The sequence below is a fragment of the Eulemur rufifrons genome, chromosome 15, assembly GCF_041146395.1.
Source record: "Eulemur rufifrons isolate Redbay chromosome 15, OSU_ERuf_1, whole genome shotgun sequence".
NCBI classification, from domain to species: domain Eukaryota; kingdom Metazoa; phylum Chordata; class Mammalia; order Primates; family Lemuridae; genus Eulemur; species Eulemur rufifrons.
In genome coordinates this window covers 93,600,409-93,621,904 of record NC_090997.1, presented here as the reverse complement: position 1 = coordinate 93,621,904, position 21,496 = coordinate 93,600,409, and the positions used below count along the sequence as shown (strand labels likewise).

Genomic DNA, 21,496 nt, shown 5'->3' with positions numbered 1-21,496 from the left:
GTAAAAGGCCCCATGGGAGTATTCTGAGAGAATATGAATGTGTTTTCACCTGGTACATATACAGTAAATGTTTTATAAAGAATATAATCAGCTATAGCATTTAATTAAAAAATGATTATCTATCTGGAAAAAGAAATGTATATATATAAAATCTTCGATATTACTACAATTGGCATTATCTTTCTATCTATAATTGCCCTTGTAAATCCAGCTCTGTTAAACGCATCTAAACTTTAGTTGTTTACTTCTGCTGGTCCAGATCATGGCATAGGACAAATTAGGTAATTATGCATGTCCTTGTCCCAATTAGTCAGAAATCAGCACTGCACTTCCTTTATGTTGTGGAGTCCTGACCGGAACCCGGGGAACTGCTCTTCCAGGCCAGTTTAACTAAGTTGTCCCACCAGTAAGGATGACCCACCTTTATGTCATTTCCATTGTCCCAATGCTTCCTGTATCCCTGTGAGAACTGATAGAGAGCTAGTATTTGTTGTAAGTAGATCTGTGTCAGCCACTATGAGTATGACTAATATAATTGTCATTTTTGGCTGTCTTGTCCTATTGTAACATCATCTTCCTGAAACATATCTATTACTAATAACTCCCCATGACACCAAGTAAGCTACTAAAACACATGGAAACCCAGTAAATGTTTTTATTTTGCTGTTTTACCATTCTCTGCCATTCACTCTCAGGAAGAATACTGTATACCATTATTTAGCCATCTCTAAAAGAGTCACTATATAATCCACTAAAATTACAATATGATAGGGCCCTCTAATATTAGGTTGTTCTGTTATAAACTGAGTTTTCAAGGAAAAGCTGTAAGTAAAATAAAATGTCTTTATTTTAACTTCTTGAATGGAATTTTTCTAAAGTCTACTATCTGCTGCATTCTAAAACAATGTAGAAAATACCATTTAACAGATGGTTTTTAAGATTGCTCACAGAATCGAGAAAGTGTGCCAACCTGTTTGCCCCCATTCCTGATAGTCTAGACTTTGGGCTTTTAGAGTTCTCGTATTTACTTTTTAAATTTTCTGTACCTTCATTTGCTAGCATGTCTTACCATTATCAGATGACTGTCTGTAGCAGCCAGTCAGCCCTCTGAGTTTGCTGCTTATAACCTGCTTAGCTAAAACACGTGCGTTTGTGGGTGAGCGTATACGTCTGCGTATGCAAAGAGAGAAGAGAGATGAAGAGAAGAGGGAAAGAGAAAATGAATAGAAAATAATGTGGAATTCTGGAAGGCTACCTGAAGCCCAACCGTTTACACTTGTTATCTTTGGGGAGCATGTATTAGATGTTAAACTTCTACTTTAGAAAATTAAAAAAAAATTTTTACAATGAGTGTATTGCTGTAATTTACATAATAAAAATACTCATCATATTAGTATTTTATATTATGCTTTATAATATTACACTTTTATATTCTATTACCCAAGCACATAAACTAATCTGGAAATCAAGGTGTCATGAACTGACTCTTGCAGGATGCTCTGAAGAATTGCTAGAGAGAAAAATGCGAGGTTACTGAGTGCCCTGGGGGATTAGGAGAATTTGGCATTGACCTCTGGTTTCAAATCCTATCTCTGATATTTACTAGCTGTTCGACTTTTAAGAGGTTGTTGAACAATCTAATTTTATGATTAGACTTATGAATAATTAGTATTTCTACTATAAGTAATAATATTTATTATAAATCTTCATCGAGCTATATAACACGTACCCAGGAACTCTACTGAGTGTTATAAAAACATTACCTTTTTTAATCTTTACAACAACCCGATGAAGAAGGCAATGTCACCTGAATCAGTCACTGCTAGAACCCAGGCTCCACTCAGAGAAGGTCCAGGCTGGCAGCCTGGATCTTCCCCGCCAGGTCCTATCACCTCCCTCTTGAAACATTGGGGTTACCTCTAGCCAACCTAAATCATAAGATTACTAACAGCCACCTCACTGGGCTATTAAAAGAACTAAATAAAGTAATAGATGTGGGTGCCTCATCAATTCTAATGTACCTTTAAAAATGTCACTTTTGTGATAATTATCAGCACCACTATTATTACAGCTTCCTCATACTTTGTTCCATCCTCCCTAATTCTTGGCAGTGCTTTAGATTTCAAGGCAGATGAAGTATCCTGAGGTTTAGAAATGTGAAGGTATATTGATGATCAATAATACCACTAGCATTTAAAAGATTCATCAAAAGTATTAAATAGTAAATTTTTCCTTAAGTTAAAATTCTCCTTTGGAAAGACATGTTTAATCTGCATGTGTCAAGTGACTGACTCCAATGAAGAATTCAGATAAAATACCAAGACAGATCCCGAAAGATGAAAGAGATCAAAGGAGTATTTTGGAAAAGAGAAAACCACACCTTACGGAGAAAGGACATCCACATACAAACAAAAATACCCTCTGAAATCACAGATAGAAAGCTGTCTTCCTTTTGGTATCTTTGTTAAGAAACCACGTCTCTGCTGTTGCACACATTAAAAAATAACACACACACCCCCACACACATCCAGATGTTCACAAATATTCATGATGTGCTTCCAATTTGGCTTGGACTTGTTCTTGATTTATTTTTGATTAAGTTTCATCAGCTTCTGCTAGGGCCCATGAGGTGGATGGCACTGCTGTAGCACAAATTTAGAACATCTTCATATTCTAAGTAATTGCAGAAAGTCTCTCCAACTACCCCTTATAAATAAATAACTTACGCACAAGCCTCGGGATAGCCAGATAGGAACAGTTGGCTTACTCCTGAACCTGAACTCTAGAGTTGCTAAATTAAGCCTCCATTTCTAATACAAAGATTGATTTATCAAGGGAGGGGGGGAAAAAAACTAGAGCTTTTTTTTTTTTTTTTTTTTTTTGGTAATTCAATGAAACATTAAAGAAGAGGCAAGAGCTGTGCTCTGGGATACTGAGATTTTCCAAAGTTACCACGATAGTTAGTGTCCTTCCAGACACCAAATAGTTGAAAAACCAGAGTAACTAAAGCAACTGCATTGAACAAATCTGCTCAACATTTTATCATCTTGCCTTTTTGTTCTTAAAACAAAAACCTTGAAACTTCCAAATTGAAAGAAAAGGCAGCTCCAAATCCAAACATACTACCGAAATGGTGTTCAAATAAGAGGGAGCCAGAGAAAGCTAATCGATAATGCTTGGTGATGCAGGGCTCACTTGCTGCTGTAGGTCATTTCAGTGCACTGGAGCTGTGACGAGAGATCAGTCTAAAATATGGACCTGTAGGTCAGGATGCCAGTGTCAGGTGTGTGTGGCAACACCAGCAAAGGCTCGGGGCCCTGCCCAAGTAGCTTCCAGGCTGGGCCCTGCAGGTATCTGCCTAATCCCATTCCAGATGCCAACCTTCCTCAGGCCAACCAGGGCCCTGGAGGACAGGTAGGCCACTTGGCCTGGGCCACTCAGTTTTCACCAAGGGTCTCAAATTTAGACCTTGGACATCATTGCTAAATGACATTATACATATAGCTGCAGAAACCCACTCTAAGGGTCTGAAAATAGGCAAACATTCATTGCACTCCTTCACATTTTGTCTCACTTCAAGACCTCACTGCCTCTAGTGTGCTACAAATTAACATTTTTAAATAGCCTGTAATTAGCTTGTGATTAGCCCAAATAAACTGCACTGTAATCTTCCATGTTAAAAGTGTTTAATTGTCAGGTGTAAACATTGAGATCACCCGACAATTTTGGGATCCTGGATTTAATATTCCAGGCCTCCAAAAAGGCACCTGGCTTGGGTCTCACCCACCCTCTGAAAGGTCCTGATTCCAAAAACAGGGATGCTCCTTTTCCCTGCCAAGCCCTGGCCAGGCACTGGATTCTGCCATCAAAGTGTCAGAAAATGTCTTTTACTTGTGTTCCTCAGCTTTTCTCCCCAGTTAGTGTCCATTTGCTGAACACATACGAATGCTCTATGTTGTATTTAAATAGAAACAACAACAAAGCTCAGACTGTTTGCGTTTTGGCAAGTAATTATATTTTAAGCAGTATGCTAGTTTGTTTTTTGATCCCCCAAAGCATATTATATTTTATTAAAGCAAACAAGCCAAAATCAGTCATTTATAAATGCTCAGGAGCAAAAAGAGAAAATGAAATTGAATTTGTTGATTCACATTGGAAAAATCTAAAGACTTCTTTACTCTTAAACTGTTATATCACACCGAACGTAGCCAATTTGTTGGTTTCCATGGTCACACAAGTAGTCTGCAAGCAGTGTCTAAGAGAATGGAAACACACCGGAACTGATTGCAGGGTTAACAAAAACCTCCTTAATTATCAGAGATATGGAATGCCAAGATCAAATCTGGCACCAAGAGATCTGTTTATGTCCATATTCACACAGGGCAATGCACAAAAAATGCTGACTAAATTGGGACTGGGCATTTGATTACAAATGTGACTTTGTCTGAGAGGAGTCAGAGCAGAGAACTGTATTACCATCTGGCTTAAGATATAATGGCCTCAGTGTATTTTGACATCAAGTGTGTGAATCCCACAGCAGAATGGAGTTCAGACTCACCATCTAATGCCCATAGATACTGATTGCAACCTGCAAAGCAACAGTAGCCCAAAGCTAGGGAATGATGTAAGTTAAGATAAAAGGAAACAAAACAAACTGCTGTTTAGAGAAACAACCAGGCTTTAGCAGGATAACTGAAGACAATATGCAATATAGTTTTCATCCTTATCCTGTGCAAGTGAAAATAAGAATCCCGGGTGTACCTATGTCTTCTCTGCTTCTATCCTCTGAGGGGAGACCAACATTTCCAAAAAGTGTTGCTCACCTTATGAACTGAGCTGGGGAAAACCTCACTTTCCTGATCATTTTTTCTTCTTTCTTTTTATTTATTTTTTAATTTTTTTATCCAGCCCTTTACAGAAAAACTGATCATTTTCTTGAAATCTGTTTTCCACATGCATTTCTCTCTGTAGCAGTAACAAAAGAACAGTCAATAAAAGGAAACAAAAACCCACACACAGACTGGACTACGTGGACATGTCTGCACTAAGCCACAAGCAAAGCAAGATCAAGTTCACCTTGACCCACCCGGTCAAGATTGCGAAACGGCAATCAGTTTTGTTTTGTCAGATGAATAGCAATGAATCAGAACAACATTCTATTGTATCTTTTTATATCATTAATAACCTAAGGACCTGTGAAAGAACACCATGTCTCTTTTTCCCCCACATAATATATCTTAGTTTTCAGCCACAGTAAACTTCTTGCGATGGCCTGTAAAGGCCACATTTTGACTTTCCTGAACTGGGTCAGGGGCCCTCTTTCTGCATTCCTGCACAGCATTTTAATAGTCTGTTTACTTGCCTCATGCAGAACCATTCCTACCCCACCAACAATCATTCTACTATCACATTTCACTGTCATGCAATATTTTTATTGACATTCCAAGTCCTTAAAAACCTTGGTGCATCTCCGTCTCCACTTGGGCTCCCTTTTTCTTGTACACACACAGTCACGATAACGCCTTGGCTCAGATGCGAGCTGCTGGAGGTGGGGACTTCGGCGGCTCTGTGCCCCTCCAACAACCACACAAACTTATTTGCTGCCAACACCCAAACAGATTCAACCTCAGGGATGCCAACGACGTTGATACTGCCAGTAATAAGAGGCCACCTTGCACAAGACCCTTTCCTGGCCACAGTGTCACTTTGACAGATGTCAGACTTAGCATCTCTAGAGTCGGGCCCATTATGGACTTGGAAAGCTGCTGTCATTTCTGATTGCAGCTTCTCGCAGCCAAAAAAGAATCACACGGTGCTCGGGGATGTGCCAAATGTGGAGAAATATGGGCAACTTCCCTGCTGTTCACAAGCACTCATGTCCCAATCCCCAGCAGAGGCAAAGGCTGTGGTCCAAACACACCATTCCTTTAGGGCCCATTTGGTGCTAAACACAAACTCTCACCATAGTTATAAATGTGAATCATAATTCCTGTTTATACTGTTGAAATTTTACCCATCTGTACTTCTGTTGTCTTCATCGAAACTAACTGGCCCCAAAGACACTTTATCACATGCTTTATTCCAGTCAGGATGCGGGTGATTAGGTCCTAGAGAAACAGCCTGACATCCAGTCCAGAAAGTTAATTATTAACATAATTATCGAAACCTTTTATTTTTCAGGGTTAAGTCAAGCATCTCTGTGGGAGGGATGTCTTTTGGTTTGTTTGTTCTCCAGGTGATGATGTAATTAGCTCTTAAGGACAATGCATTTTTTAACTTTTTAAAGCCAAACACAAATACCGAAATATCTATCCTATGTATAGAATATTTCCTCCATCCCCAAAATTCACCCAGAGGATTCAGAATGAAACAAAGTCATAAACCAATTCAATCCATCCCTCAAAACTTTCCATCCTCAACACTGTCATCTAACAGCCGTCCCCAACCTTTTTGGCACCAGGGATGACAATTTTTCCATGGATAAGGGAGGGAGGACAGTTTCAGGATGATTCAAGTGCATTACATTTATTGTGCAGTCAAACCTTTCTGCTAATGATAATCTATATTTGCAGCCGCTCCCCAGCGCTGGCATCACTGCCTCAGCTCCACCTCAGATCAACAGGCATTAGATTCTCATAAGGAGCGTGCAACCTAGATCCCTCACACGCGCAGTTTACGGGAAGGTTCTCGCTCCTGTGAGAATCTAATGCTGCTGCTGATCTGGACAAGAGGCGGAGCTCAGGTGGTGATGTGAGTGATGGGGAGCAGCTATAAATACAGGTGAAGCTTTGCTCGCTCCCCCTCAGCTCCCCTACCTCCTGCTGTGTGGCCCAGGGGTTGGGGACCACAGTTCTAAATGACTTTTTTTTACAGCAGACACAACAAACATAATGGTACTTTTGCCCCTATAAAATGTCCTGGGCTTCTAATGTATTACTCTGTATCTCTTCTCATGGCCTCTGGTGGACTATTTCTTCTCCCAGCCATCTTGCACTCAGCTTTGCAGGGCTGCTGACACACACAGAAAGGAAGTGTTCACCTGTAGGTCCTCAAACCCAAAGCTGCTCCAACTCGGCAGCAAAGCAGGGAGGCAGTTTGTCTACTTGTCTGAAGGCAGAATAGAAAGTGTAGAAAGATATGTAAACTTCAGATGCAGTAAAAGGAAACATTATGGACTGAAAGTTACAGCTTTTCAAGACAATGGAGTCGAAATCTGTGACAAGCTAACCACCGTGAGAGGGAACTTTCAGTAGGTTGGCAGTGTTTCGGGCATCGCCTCAATGATGGATAACCTCAAAACTAGTCCAGTCTAACACCAACGTCTAGACGTCTGAGCCACAGGAAGGACACATGAAACACCTGGCACCTGACCTGGTCTTCCGAGGTTTTAGCATTCCCCTGTACCGCTGCAACTTACCTGGAATTTCATAGAAAGCATTTGAATATGCCAATTCTGGGTCTTACTTTTCTCGCTAATTACAATTCAAAGAATGAACAGTCAAGCTTCCAGCCTGGCTTGAATTAGGTCTCATCCATTTCACTCACCACCAAATTCTTGCACCTTTGATGGGAACTAATTAAGCTCATGTAGTGTATTTTCCCCCCCAAGACCGTCTTTTGCGGCTCTGGACCACAGCACACCAAATTAGCCCCATCTTTCTAAACGGGAAGGAGAGGCCGGGTGTGGTGGCTCACGCCTGTAATCCCAGCATTTTGGGAGGCCGAGGCAGGAGGATAGCTTGAAGCCAGGAGTTCAAGACCAGTCTGAACAAGTGGGATACCCTGTGTCTACAAAAAACAGAAAACTTAGCCAGGCATGGTGGCATGTGTCTGTAGTCCCAGCTACTCAAGAGTCTGAGGCAGGAGCCCAGGAGTTGGAGGTTGCAGGGGGCTATGATAACGCCACTGCCCTCTAGTCCAGGCGAGAGAGTACAACTCTGTCTCAAAAAAAATAAAAATAAATGGGAAGGAGGTTATTTATCCCACCAACAGGCAGGCTTCCTTTCTTTTCCTAACCAACTACAATTGTGAGAAGAGCAGTTTAGAGTGGAATCAGAGATCTACCAACTCACAGCAATCATTACCTTGCATGGTAAAATGTCCAAGGAGGCCACAAAGTATACTACCAGACTGTAAGTCGAGGTAAAAATTGCAACACTCAAGAATTCGGTGCAAAATTTAAGTTGTTGTTCTGTGGTAATCTTGCCAAAATGAAAGTACTTTTCTATTAACTAGGTTCCAATAGGAGAACCTAATGAATTTTATAGAGTGTGGAAGTCTTTTGACACGAGGTTACTTTCTTCATAAAAAGGAAATAACCCCACCATTCACACATGCTAGGGAACAAAGTCATAGGAAAAAAGCCCTTGACAACTAAGACGCCCACCTCAGCCAAGGTATTGGCTCCAGGACGATGGCATTCTGCCCCCAACTAACACTTCTCAGCCTCAACCAACTTTATTAAACTCACTCCCATCCCTGTCGACTACTAAATCAGTAGGGGAAAAAAGCAAAAGAAACAATTAATATTTGGCAGTCATAATATCAGATTACTCCTGACCCAAAGAATCTACTTCGGTTGAGCTAAAGAAATAAATAAAAGTACCATAGTCTTGTGGTAGAAACAGAACTTACAACAGAGGTACCCAACTAACTCATTTTTGGGTCCCTTACATAAGAGGAATCCTTCTGTATAACATAAAAGGAATGATTAATAAAAGAACTATCTGTTCATAATTAGTTCTAAATTAGTTGCTTAATTATTGGGGGGTTTTTTGTTGTTGTTGTTCTCGGTCTAAGTAGATTTTTTTCAGTGGGGGCTGGGGAGGGAATAGGATTCAATTGAATCAGCAGTTTTCAAACTTTTTTCAAAGGCAGAGGAACTTTGTTATTCAAAACAGAGCCAGGTAGCCCCTGTACATGAGATGGTCTGGAAGGAGCTGGTCTGGATGAGAGGATAAAGAGGGTTGAGTCTTTTCTTCTGTCTCACTCCTCACCCTCTTCCTGAGAAGGTCTTAAGGTCAAGACAGTGAAACAAAACAATCTGAATGGCAGGGAACTAAAATGAATCCAATATGTAGCAAATTTAAACTGATAAATATAGACGCTTCAGTAAGATATGTTGTAGCCAACATACAGTATGGAACTACTAGCACACATACAGATTAAATAGAGCTCACCTAAGCCATTTATTTACTATCACACGCAAGTCCAAATGCTCCACTAATTACACACATAAAGGTCTTTACGAAACTGCCAAATGATTTCATGCACCTAAGTGAGAGAGGAGAATATAGCAATGAAAGATGGTTACAACAAAGAAGTCACAAAGACATGGAAGAAGAACTATTATAAAATGTTAAGTAAAAAAGCAAGAAGTGATTTACACACACACACACACACACACACACACACACAGGATTGTACTGCTGATTTTAAAATGCCCAGAAAAACACTGAAAGGGTACCTACTAAAATACCCACATGGTTATTGCTACGTGACAGATTATGGGTGATTTCTTGCTTCTTTAAGTTTTATATTATTTTTCAAAACAAGAAAAGGAGAAGGGAAGAAAAGAAAAAGGGAAAGAACGAGAAAAAAGAACTGGCTTAGACACCCTTTGCGCTTAGAGCTGATAAAAATTTAGTATAATAAAAACATCTTTTTCCTGTAAGTCAAAAAAAAAAAAAAAAACAGAAATAAAAATCTAGTGTTTTAATGAGTACTGAGATCTGACCCTATCGCCCCAGCCAACACTCACTCAGTTTGATGCCGCAGCAGGACCGGGCTGGTCCTCCAGGGATCTGCATGTCTACCCTGCACAGAGCAGCAGCCTGCAGACAGCTGCCCCAGGCAGGCCAGGCCTGCAAGGAGGACCCAGGAGGAGCCTGAACCCGAGCAGCCCGCTCAGCAGAGGTCTGTGCCCAGCGCCTCCACTCACCACATCCAGGTCCTGGGAAACCCGCCGTTTCCGCAGCTCCTCCATCCTCTCGCACACGTCGGAGAAGCAAGTATTGTAGTAATCTGCATACTGCTGTGCCAGGTCGTCGATGTTTCCCAGTGAGCCGTCCTGAGCAGCAGGAAGAAACAGGACAAGAACACAGGCGGTCAGGGCAGTGCACCTTGTTAAAGCCCACAGCCACTGGACCTCCCTCTACGCACGTTTATAGAAATAACGGCCCATATTTATTAAGCGGCGAGCATTAAGTGCCAGTCTAAGTTTCCCATGTGAGATCTCCTAATACTCAGGACACCCTCTGAGATGGGGCCTGTTTTTTTCCTCACTGTATCAATAGGCAAACAGTAGCTCAAAGAAGCTGAGTGGCTGCCCAGGGATCCCAGGACCAAGAAGCAAAGAGGCCAGATCTCCAACCTGGAACTGTCTGATGCCGAGGTCATAGGCCTCAACCTGCACCTCTCTACTTGTCTAGCACGACTAGCAGAAAATGCCAGGGAAGTGCCTTCAGCAAGGGCACAGTGTAAGAGGCCCCCTAATGCCAGCGCAGCCCCTGGCCATGCCAGCACCTCCTGGGGAGCTCATGAAAGAGACAGATGCCAGGACCACCTCCAGAAATTCTAACTGGAGCCTGAGAATTCAGAAACCAATGAGAAGAAATGTTGCATCTTGGACATAGCTTACCAAATATCACCTTGTAAGGCTCTCACAAAAGTGGAAAATCTTTTTGTCATTTATGTTCATTTGTATTCATTATTCTAGTCATTAATATTCATATTAATCATTAGACTTATTCATTAATCATTCCAAGTACAGGTGCAAAAGTACATGCTACAAATGCACCTAAATAAATAAGTAAACATGTCACTTGTCTCTTCAGCAAGACAAGTGCCCAAGTAGTTGCTCTGGAGCCCATCCTCCCAGTTTACACCCAACTCTGCTGCCTTGTACTGGTTCAGTGGCCTGGGGCCTGTTTCTTCATCTCTCAGGAACACTGGAATGATCACAGCACCTGCATCACGTGGGGAGCACTCAGACCTTAGCCTGCTCATATGTTCTGCCTGGCACATAGTAAGTGCTCAAAACTCACTGTGGTGTAACATGCACTAGAAGCCCATGTTTCATACTGCAGTCTTCCTTTAGCTGAGTGGAGTCCTAAATGCATGTCTGAGCACCTACATGGAGGAGACGGCTGCTGCGTCCCTGTGTGAGCTGTACCACTTCTTCCATCAATTCGTTTGTGCAGAAAGACATCCCCTCTCCTCGGCTCCTTTTTACCTCCCAACATGTTACTCTTTGGCACGAATAAATGACTTGACCAAGACAACTGAGGAAAATGATTTTACCAAGACAACTGAGGAAAATACAACTTTTAGACATCACAAAGTTGCACGCATATTTTCCATTTTACAGACTGCTTGCCAGCCCCTGCGGCTATTTAATGTCGGTGCACCACCCAGGGCAACACAGGCCGGCTCCTGCAGAGCAGCCCTAGGTGCAGGCAGGGCTTGGGAGTCGGGTTTCTCCCAGAGCCCTTCTGCTCAAGAGCTAAAGCCTGGTCAGGCAGAGTGAGGACCATCCCTACCCCACTTCTGCATTTGCTGATTTTACAGAACTAAGGGAGAGGAGAAACAGAAATCAAAAGAAATGGTTTTTTAGAAAAACTTCTTCCTTTCCCAGCAGTAACATGTGCTGCATTTGAGGCAACTGCTTCAAAGTTCCTCATACAGAGCTAGGGACAAGCAGGGCTCTTCCAAGGCCAGGAAGATCTTTGAACATTTGAACATGTTTGGGCAAAAGTCATTCCCTCTCTACAGTCGGTCTGTCTGTCTGAGATGACTGGCTAGACACAGACCCACAGCAGCCAGGGTGGGAGCCCTCCCTCCTCAAAATGTGGATGGTCACATGTCCAGGACGGCAATGACATCAGTCAGGATGGAAATCTGCTGCCGACCCTCCGAGGACATGCACAGCGGCCTCCCATCTTTGCTTTACTGGCTCTAGGAAAGGCAACTGCCTGAAAACAGAAAGAATCTCTCTTGGGAGGAGAGGGAGCCAGGCCAGAACAGCTGAAGGTGGGGTTCCTGCAATATGCGGTGATAAATTATAATCCCGAGGACTACCCTGACTCGTTGCAACTCTACAACACATGCCCCCTGGGCCACAGCACAAACATCCACAACCTCCCAACTGGTTTTCAGTCTCTTTCCCCACCTGGCCCAATCTGCCACCAAAGTGAGCTTGCTAAGCAGAGATCTGACCGTGTCTCCCTCCACTGAGAGCCTTCCATGCCACGCCCTTCACCCACCCCGCAAAATAAACCCGAAACGTACCAGCCTGGCTCTCAGTTCCCTCACCTGGGGTCCCCATTTCCAGCCCAGTGAAGGCCTGTGGACTGGGGGGGCCAGAGAAGAGCCAGACAGCCACAGGCAGCCTCCTCCAGCAGCGCACGGCAGGGCCCCCCAACCCCCATCAACACACACACACACTCACACACACACGCACACGCACACACACAGGGAACTGAGGGAAACTACTAGAAGAAACTAGGAGAGGAGGGCAGAAGAGCATCTCCCATGGGCTCATCTTTTCTGACCACCAGTTACTAACAGCCACGACTAGGAGAGCAAAGCACCAGCCCCAGGGAGGAAAGGGCTCGATTTCACAGCTGCCTGGGCCACTCAGGGAAGCACCTGGGCAGTCCCCAGGACAAAGGGAACTGGGCAATCTTTAGCATCAGGGCATCCACCCCATTAAACTAGGGATGTTTGCTTACACTTCAAAGAAACAAAGGCCTCGCCATCCCCATTCACCCCGAGCACCTCACGTTTTCTCAGCTCCTCTCCCCAGCAAATATTGGGAATAAAATTCAAAGGGGCACCCTTCTCAGTGTGACTTTGAGGGGAAAGGAAGCAACTTTTCATGAGATACAGCCCTGATCCCCACCACTGCCCATGCCCCTGGGAGATCCTGGGCTCTTCAAAGTTGCTGTGGTCTCTCGGGGATGTGACGTTATCCTCATCCAGAGACTTCTGCCTTCATCCATCCAGGAAATGTAAGACACCTGTCACCTCTGACCAACTAGAACAAACGTCCTGGTCCTCTAATATCCAAGTGAACTTGTTAAGGGGGTTATAGCCACACACCTTCCTGTGGCTTGCTGTTCTGGAATGGAAACCAATCACTCTCTTACACACAGAGCCCCACGCCGAGGTGTCCAACGTGGAGTTCTGGTTTCTGTCAATAGTAACCAGCTTTCATGTTTGTGAACTGTCAGACCTATCACAGCAGACTGTTTTCTTGGACTAATCAAAGCCACCAGAAAAAAATTAGACGACAAATATTTATATAGCTTTGTTCAAACTGCCTTTCCCCCCTTTTCTCTCCTTTCTCATATATCCTAACAACATTCTTATGATCCAGGAAAAAACAAACTCAGTTTTTCCTATACTCTTATAACACAGATCACTTCTGACACCAACCAGATGTGTGTGGGTTTCGCCCCCCACACCAACCAAGCAATCAGTTCTGCAGCGGACACCAGCTGGCGGCTCTCTACTTCAATCCAATTCTATCGACCTGGAGACAGCGCCAGATCCCACAGGGAGAGGGCTCCGTCCCCCAAAATTGCCCTCCACTTCTGACACCAATAGCAAGCTCCAGGTTGTTTTACCAGCTACAAAGTGGGGTTCCCATAATCCCCTCCTTGGGTCTGATTAATTTGCTAAAGCAGCTCACAGAACTCAGGGCAACACTGTACTTACATTTACCGGTTAATAATAAAGGTTATTACAAAGGATACCGATGAAGACCAGATGAAAAGATGCATAGGGCAAGGTATGGGGGGAGCGGCTCACAGCTCCCCTGACCTCTCTAGACTTGCAATCCTCCAGAAACCTCCAAGTATTCAGCTCAGAACCCAGTCTTTGGGTTTTTAGGGAAGCTTTATCATGGAGGCATGATTGATTAAATCAAAGGCCACTGGTGACTGGCTCAACCTTCAGCCCCTCTCCCCTCCCCTGGAGGTTGGGGGGTGGGGCTGAAACTCCCAGCCAGTAATCCTGCCAGGGTCTTTCCTGCGACCAGCCCCCCTCCTGAAGCTACCTAGGGGTGGCTAGCCATCAGTCAAGTCTTTAGCATATAAAAAGACAGGTCACTTTAGACATTCCAACTTGTTTTGCCAGTAAACAAGGTTAAGATCAAATACAAATTTCACAATATCACAAGCATCTTCAAAGCCAACTCTTCTGTTATAAAGTTTGCAAGCTACTGATCAAACTTTTTTTTTCTTACTAGTGAAATTCTCTATCCCACTGCCAATCACTTAAAACTCCCCCCAATAATTTGGAGACCTGAAAGATTTACCTGTTGCTCACGAGGAAGAAAGCAGCTGTTGACTTAACTCTGGCCAAAGCAAGCCAACATTTCACACCCTGCAATATGCTGTAATAGCCACTGCTCACTCCAGATAATAATTTAGAACAGGGTGGCATAGCTGCCTTTACATTTTCCCAAATCGCTTTCCAGATGTGCAGTAAGTTCCCATAATTACCACTTTCATCAGTCTTGATGACTTAAATGCCGAGAAAGGCAAAAGTATAAAAGAATGTGTATTTTTTAGAAGTTGGCCTTGTCTGCCATTCCCCCCAAAGAGAATCTTTTACATCCCAATCAAGTGGAACCAACAAACTAGCTGAGGATTCTCTTTATCCACTCAAAACCCAGGCTCTTAAAAAACAAATAATAATAATGGTAATGGGTGTGGGAAGAAAACTTTGGGAAGCGATGAATGTGTTTATGGCAGTGCTGGTTTCGCCAGGGTACGCTTGCCCCCAACTCTCTGAACTGTAGACATTAAATACGCAGAGCTTTTTACATGTCAATTACACCTCAATAAAGTGACTGTTTTAAAAAAGTCCATCCTCTTTCAGGACTATCTGACAAATTTTGCATCCTTTTTATCCAACTTGTTCTTATTTGAGATAGCTACAGACCTCAGTGAAATATTTTTTCACAGACTCGGTGAAAATATTTAATTTTACTAAAAATATTTGCAACATGAGTCTGTAGGAAATCTAAATCATGCAGCTGATGTTTCGATAGTACTGTACTTGTGCATCTTTCTTTTGGAGAATGTTAAGTCTGTGTCTGACTCAATATCTCACAATGCTAACTAAGGTCAAGAGGCACCGATGCTACAAAATAAACTTCTAACCATAACAAGACTTTACGTCATCTCTACATTCATTATAATAAGTATCACTATTAAAACACTAAAACAGATTCCTTTTGAAATGTTTCTTTTCTTTTAAAGTGTTCAAAAAGTTCTGGCCTACAGTTTACTACTGGCCTCATCTGTTTCACTTCTTCCTTATTTTTCCCCTTCGGTTCTCAGGCTTAAACATTAGTTCAGGTTGAGCAAAAGGGGAAAACTTTATTTCCTCAAAAGAATTTTTTTAAGTAAATTGTGAAATTTTGTATTATCTTTCTACAAGAATTTTCGCATCCCTGTCTATAAAAACAAGAAAAAAGATGCATGTGGTTTCAAGTTCCCTTTCCTTTTTGTATTATAGAACCAGGCATCTGTCTGTACAACTGTCCATTTCACTTGGTCCAGACTCAAGCTGTGGTCCCACTACCAGTATCAGCTCAGTGGAAGACAAACTTGTGTAACCTTCCCCCAAAGCCACAGAGCACACAGATCTCGAACTCTCGTCTTTCAAACAACCAACATACAAATACAGCGATAAGGGCATTGTACCCAACAGCTCAGACTGGGGTGACTGTTTTTGCAATTAAGGAGAAAAGAAACTGAGCACTGTTCTCACAATTGGCTTAACAGTATTCCCGATATTTATCCCAATGCACTTCTGTCTCTGGAAAATTCAAAAACTAAAATGACTATAAAGACAGAAGGCATCTGTATCATTATCTTTGTTATTTTTCCTGTTCTTTCCCCAGATGTCATTTATGGTTTAGAATATGTTGACAGACTTAATGGGGTAAAAAAGAAAAAGAAAAAAAAAAAAAAACTCTTTGAAAATACCAGGAGATACAATGTAATCTGTCTCCTGCAGACTATATGCAAATGAAATTGTGGTCCTCCTATTTCATGTATCTATAAAGGCAGAGCCCCAAGAGGAAATTCAAATGTGTGTTCTAACTCCCCAGAGTGGAGAGGAAGAAAGAGAACAGATTCCTGACTCATTTACTGTTTCTCTACCTTTTCTATCCACAACAAGAAGTACATATATGATATATTTTGTGTAATATAAATTCTGTTACCCCTGTTCTTCTGGAGAGGGACGGATGGAGATTATATGTATATATCTTCATCTATATTCCCTCCAAGCCAAATCCACTAAATGAAATCACTACAATACAATGAAGCCTAACTAGTTTCTTGAATGACTTCACAATGTGTTTTCACTCTTAATTAGCTTGTTTAAAGATTTTGAGGTGATAAACACTTTCAGCAAACCTTTCAGGTGAAATTGCTACATACCTTGTTCAGCCTCACTGAATCCAAGCAATGTGCAATGTCACTGTTCGCGCTGGCTCTATCATCCCACCTTGCCATGTCATTCTGGAGAAATTCATTGAGTAACTGATCTCAAATATTGTTCTGAGTTATAACTCCCAGTGTTTCTACAGATGGTTTAAGCTGGAATGCAGTGTGTCTCAGGAAAAAGTTTTTAACATGTAGCAACTAAAAACATACACTAAAGGGACATATTAGATCATGCTGAAGGCGAGGGAGGGCCCTGGGGGCACACCCACATGGCAGGTGGCTGAAGCAGGGCTGATTTCATACCTTCCACTCCCCTCTCTCCAAAAACACGCAGAATTTGCCAGTGCAATGTCTGATTCTTGCTTTGGCAAATATGGCCATGGTGTCACTACTGGGCATAGGTGGGTTCCAGTTAACACAAATCCCCTCCTAGAAAATGAATGGCCTCCCAGAAGGCAGGATTGACCACACCCCCCTTCCCAGAACTCTCTCAGCTCCCTCTTCTAGAGCAGTGGTCTCCAAATGTCTGGGGAAAAAACAGCAGGAAAACAACTGGGGCATAGAACCTTCTCAATATATGTATGTTTATTTATGAATATATATTATATCTACGTAAAACTATAAATACTTAATATCAATTCTATTTATAACTACAATTATTTACATTAAAATACACACAAAAATAGGCACTTTAAGTGAGATAAAAACAGGTATAAATAAAGAGTTTGAAGTTCCTTCCTATTCCCAAATGGATAAGCAACTGCAGTGTTATTCACCCTGCAGACCATGACCCAGTAGGAGTTGAACGGGTCAAGGTTGGCCCAGAGAAGCCCAACTGCTATAGGTGACTTGGGAGCTGGTGAAACAGCCCATACAGGCTGCTGCTTCCACCTCTAGTACTGACCTAAAGTCACCCTAGGTCAGCCAGGCAGGCAGTTAGGAAGTTGGATGTGAATGAGAACAAGGACAAAACAGAGCCCACGAGGAGACTGGAACCATGAAGACAAGTAGAATCCACCTGTTTCTCAACAACTCCAACCGTGGTGCCACCGGTGATCCATAAGAGAAGGTTGTGCTCTGCACAATGGACCTGCACACACCTAGGAAAAGGACTAGGAAAAGGAGGAGATCTGGCATGTCCTGGGGGTGCTGTGGGTCCCGGCGCTGCCTCATGCCAACAAGGTGAGCTAGCAGATCAGTGACACCATGTGTGAGCTGCCTGGCGTCCTCTGCCAACCTTTAGGGTCTAAAAAACACGGCTGCTGCTGATTCACATCCAGCCTCCATATCTCACACACGGTATCTTTTGTGGCTGTCCCTAACCCACAAACACGTTGGGAACGGTTAACACAGCACAAGCCACCACAGGGTCTTAAGATGGATTTAGACATTTGAGACCAGCATTTGATTAAATGATATTGCACAGCCGTGGCACAGCATAGAGGACCACAGAATAGAACGGAAAATGTTGGAGCACATCTCATGAAGTTGTGTATATGAATTACTATACTGGATCACAATGTCAAATATATTCCTTCCAGTGAATCTGTGACAAAAGTTTCAAAGTCACTGATGGAGATCACCTCCCAGGCTGCAGCCCTGGGGGTTCTCACACTTTCTCTATTTTAGAACCTCACTTCCTCCGGGTCTCCTGGTCACTCTCAACCCCTCCTCCTCAGCTCACCCTTAAACACAGACGCCTCTCAAGTTCTCTGCACTGTTCTCTTCTTATACTCTCTGCTCTCCTGGGGAAATGTCATCTGTACTAGGATGGAATGAAAAACATCTTTTCTTCTCGTGTACTTCCATCAGGCCCAATGCAGCCTCCTTAACGCTAGGATTTGAAAGTCTTGAGATTTTTAGCAAAAACATTATTATCAAAATTTTATGCATGAACTAGTAATCCCTAATTACCAGTTGGGAAGGAATTTGAACAAACTCAGTTTCCTGGCCATGGAGATTATGGCCATGGCTATAACCCATGGTCACAAAGAAGGCCTCCCCCCCATCCCTCATGCAGAGAGTACGCGCTGGCACCTCTGCACATCATGTTGTCAGGTGCGATGAAGAAGGTGATGAAGGCTATAAAATTTGCTTGTGTTTGTGGCCTTCAATCATCAACAATTTATAGTTTATTTCATTAATTCAAATAATATTTACTGAACACCTACTATGCTTCTGGTGCTGTGCTAGGTGCTAAGTATACAATATAAAATCAAGAAACGTGAATTTTTATATTACTAGACAGAAAAGCAAAATGTAGTCATTAGTTTATTTTAATGCAGTCATATGGTTAAGTCATGAGAATTTGAAGGGATTTACTAAGCTGTTTGCTTAATATAAGATCTCTTTGGAACTAAAGGCTCTGAAAAATCCAGTCTGCTGGCGATCAGGGGCTCAACAGAGTGTTGCACAGGAACCTTGAGAACTTGCAAATGCAAAGAAAAGGATGTGTACATTGATTATTTGTTTCTTTATAAGTATTGATTCAGACAAATATGGACATTTGGATTTAGCAGATGGCAATTTTTAGACTGAACTCATTTTCCATTTCTAAACTGCCCTGAGCTTAATAGAATCAGATTTGGAAAGAATAGCAGAGCTAATTGGGTGGGAATGAAGTCACAATTTTAGAACAGATTCACAGATTTTGATGAGTATGAATCACACTTTGAGTTTTCTCTGGTTGCCTCTGGCACACAAACCTGAGGATGTGGGCATTTTCAAGCATTTGACCAATCAAAATCTGACAGTGATATTACTAGAATTTTGAAAATGAATATATTAATCTCAGAACAATCCTAAAATTTCTAGCAACGTAGTTAGATGATGTATAATATCACAGTGTGTTGTGTTTTATGAGAATTAAATTCTGCCATAGCTTGAGCAGAGAACCACAAGGTGTGACCCATACATGGAGTCAGACTGAACTTAACTCTGATTTCCTTTAAGCGAGACACGGAAGTCCAGATCGACTGACAGTAGGCACCAGCTGTAACCATTCACAAAGTTGACTAAACAGTTTCTTAGTAACCATTGCCAAAATTCCACATTTTTAAGAACCGATAGGTAATACCTGAAAAAAATAGTCTTTGCATGGCACGTGCCCTTCTGCATTTACGTAAATCACATACAAATGACTTGACATGACGCTTGGGATTTCCTTGAAAACCCCCGGATGGAGGGGTAATGAGTGAAGATAGAGATGAAACAAGATCAGCAGTGATGGAAAAACTACAGCAGCTGATGGAATAGAGGAACTCTTGAACATATTCTCTCTACCTTTGTACACAACAAAAATTTCTCATTATAAAATTTTATTGTAAAAGGTAGCTCATTTGTTTATGTGTTTGTTGTCACCAGGAGACTTTAGGGTTTTGAAAGCCGGTTCTGGGTCTTATTCATTTCTGCAACCTCAGTACCTAACACCATCGCAACTCCAGACACTTAGCAGTTACCTAAGAAATATCCATCAAACAAATGGATAGATGGATAAATGGAAGGGAGGAAGGATGAATGGATGGATGGATGGAAGGATGGATGGATGGAAGGAAGGTTGGATGAATGGATGGTTGGATGGATGGATGGAAGGATGGATGGATGGATGGATGGAAGGATGGATGGATGGAAGGAAGGTTGGATGAATGGATGGATGGAAGGATGGATGGATAGAAGGATGGATGGATGGATGGAAGGCATTGGAGCTGATCTTTGCCCTCCTGAGAGTGCCCTAAAATTCATTCAGCAACTATGAATAGACAGACTGCCCATTAAAGTAGCATTTTTACATATACTGATGAGCTCTTACTCACTGTCCCTGTCCCCACTAAAAGTAATACAGCCAAGTGAGTGAGACCCTGAAACACAAAGTATGTCCTTAGAAACAAAAACAAATGAAGAACTGGGAGATAGGGGTGGGAGGTACGGCTTCAGGCAGCAGGGACAACAAATGTAATCCTGGAGTCAGGAGATAGCCTAACCTGTTCCAAGAAGAAAAGCTATCCTGGTGGATAAAGAGTCAAAGTACAGAGGCGTGGCAGGACAGGGGGCTGGGGAGACAGGAAGGAACCCAGATTTGGGGATTCCTCATGAATTCAATGGCCACAGAAGGATATTTAAGCAGGAAGATAGAGCCCAAGCTCCTTGCTTTAAATAGAGCACTAAATTCCCTGATGTACACTTCAGTGACAACCAAACCACAGAGATTTTGAAGGCAGTGGCCCTGATTTCATTAACTTTGCAATCCACATAATAACTTAACAGGACACTCCATTGGCACCTGTGAATTGATAATTCCTTGGCCCTTACCAGCTAGAAACCCCCCTAACAAACGGGGATTTCATCCAGGAAGCTCACCCAGACCTTGGCCAGCTCTGTCTTATTATATTTCTGTCCAGCTGTGAATTATTAACACTGCTGACACCAATATAGTGACCCTAAGAAAACCACTGCCACGGTATCTGCCTCTGTGATCCTCGGCAGGAGTCCCCTTTCCCACTTCTGTCATACAAAAGGCTGTGGCTTTTCAACGGTGCAGACAGGGTCAAAATTCACTGGGATGTTATTCCTCTAAAAGAGGCTATGGCTGCAATCACACATGGAGAGACGCTTCCCAGAGTCAGTCTGGCCTGCGTGAGGAAGAATCGTGAGAGCTCCCGCCAAGGGATCAGAAAGTCTTGCATCTGAACCCCACTCTGCCACTTATGAGCTGGTGACCCAGAGTAAGGTACTTAACCTTGCACAACCTCATTTTCTTCATCTGTAAAATAGCAATAACGTAACAGCCGCCCCACAGGTAATAATAGGATTAAATAAAATGATACCTGTAACCCCTTAGCAGATCATCCGGCACTCAATAAGCACCCATGAAATGGAAATCATCACTCCTCCAAATAGGAAGGCAAAAATTTCCCCTATTATTTGACGGAACCAGGTTATATCACAAGAGGGGCACAGAATTCCAATTTTTTGTAAACACAAAGACCTAGAACTTCAATACAGGAAAGGGCCCTAAATATGATCTTCTTTGG

General features: G+C 42.5%; 1 protein-coding gene across 2 annotated transcripts in view; it reads right to left on the bottom strand.

The window, feature by feature from the left end:
• Nucleotides 1-21,496, bottom strand: part of SASH1 (SAM and SH3 domain containing 1) — a 166,977-nt gene that overhangs the window by 120,694 nt on the left and 24,787 nt on the right. For both annotated transcript variants that reach the window (XM_069487623.1, XM_069487625.1), the window contains exon 2: nucleotides 9,941-10,069. In XM_069487623.1, coding sequence (XP_069343724.1) covers nucleotides 9,941-10,069 — 129 coding nt within the window. The remainder of the gene's footprint in view (nucleotides 1-9,940; nucleotides 10,070-21,496) is intronic.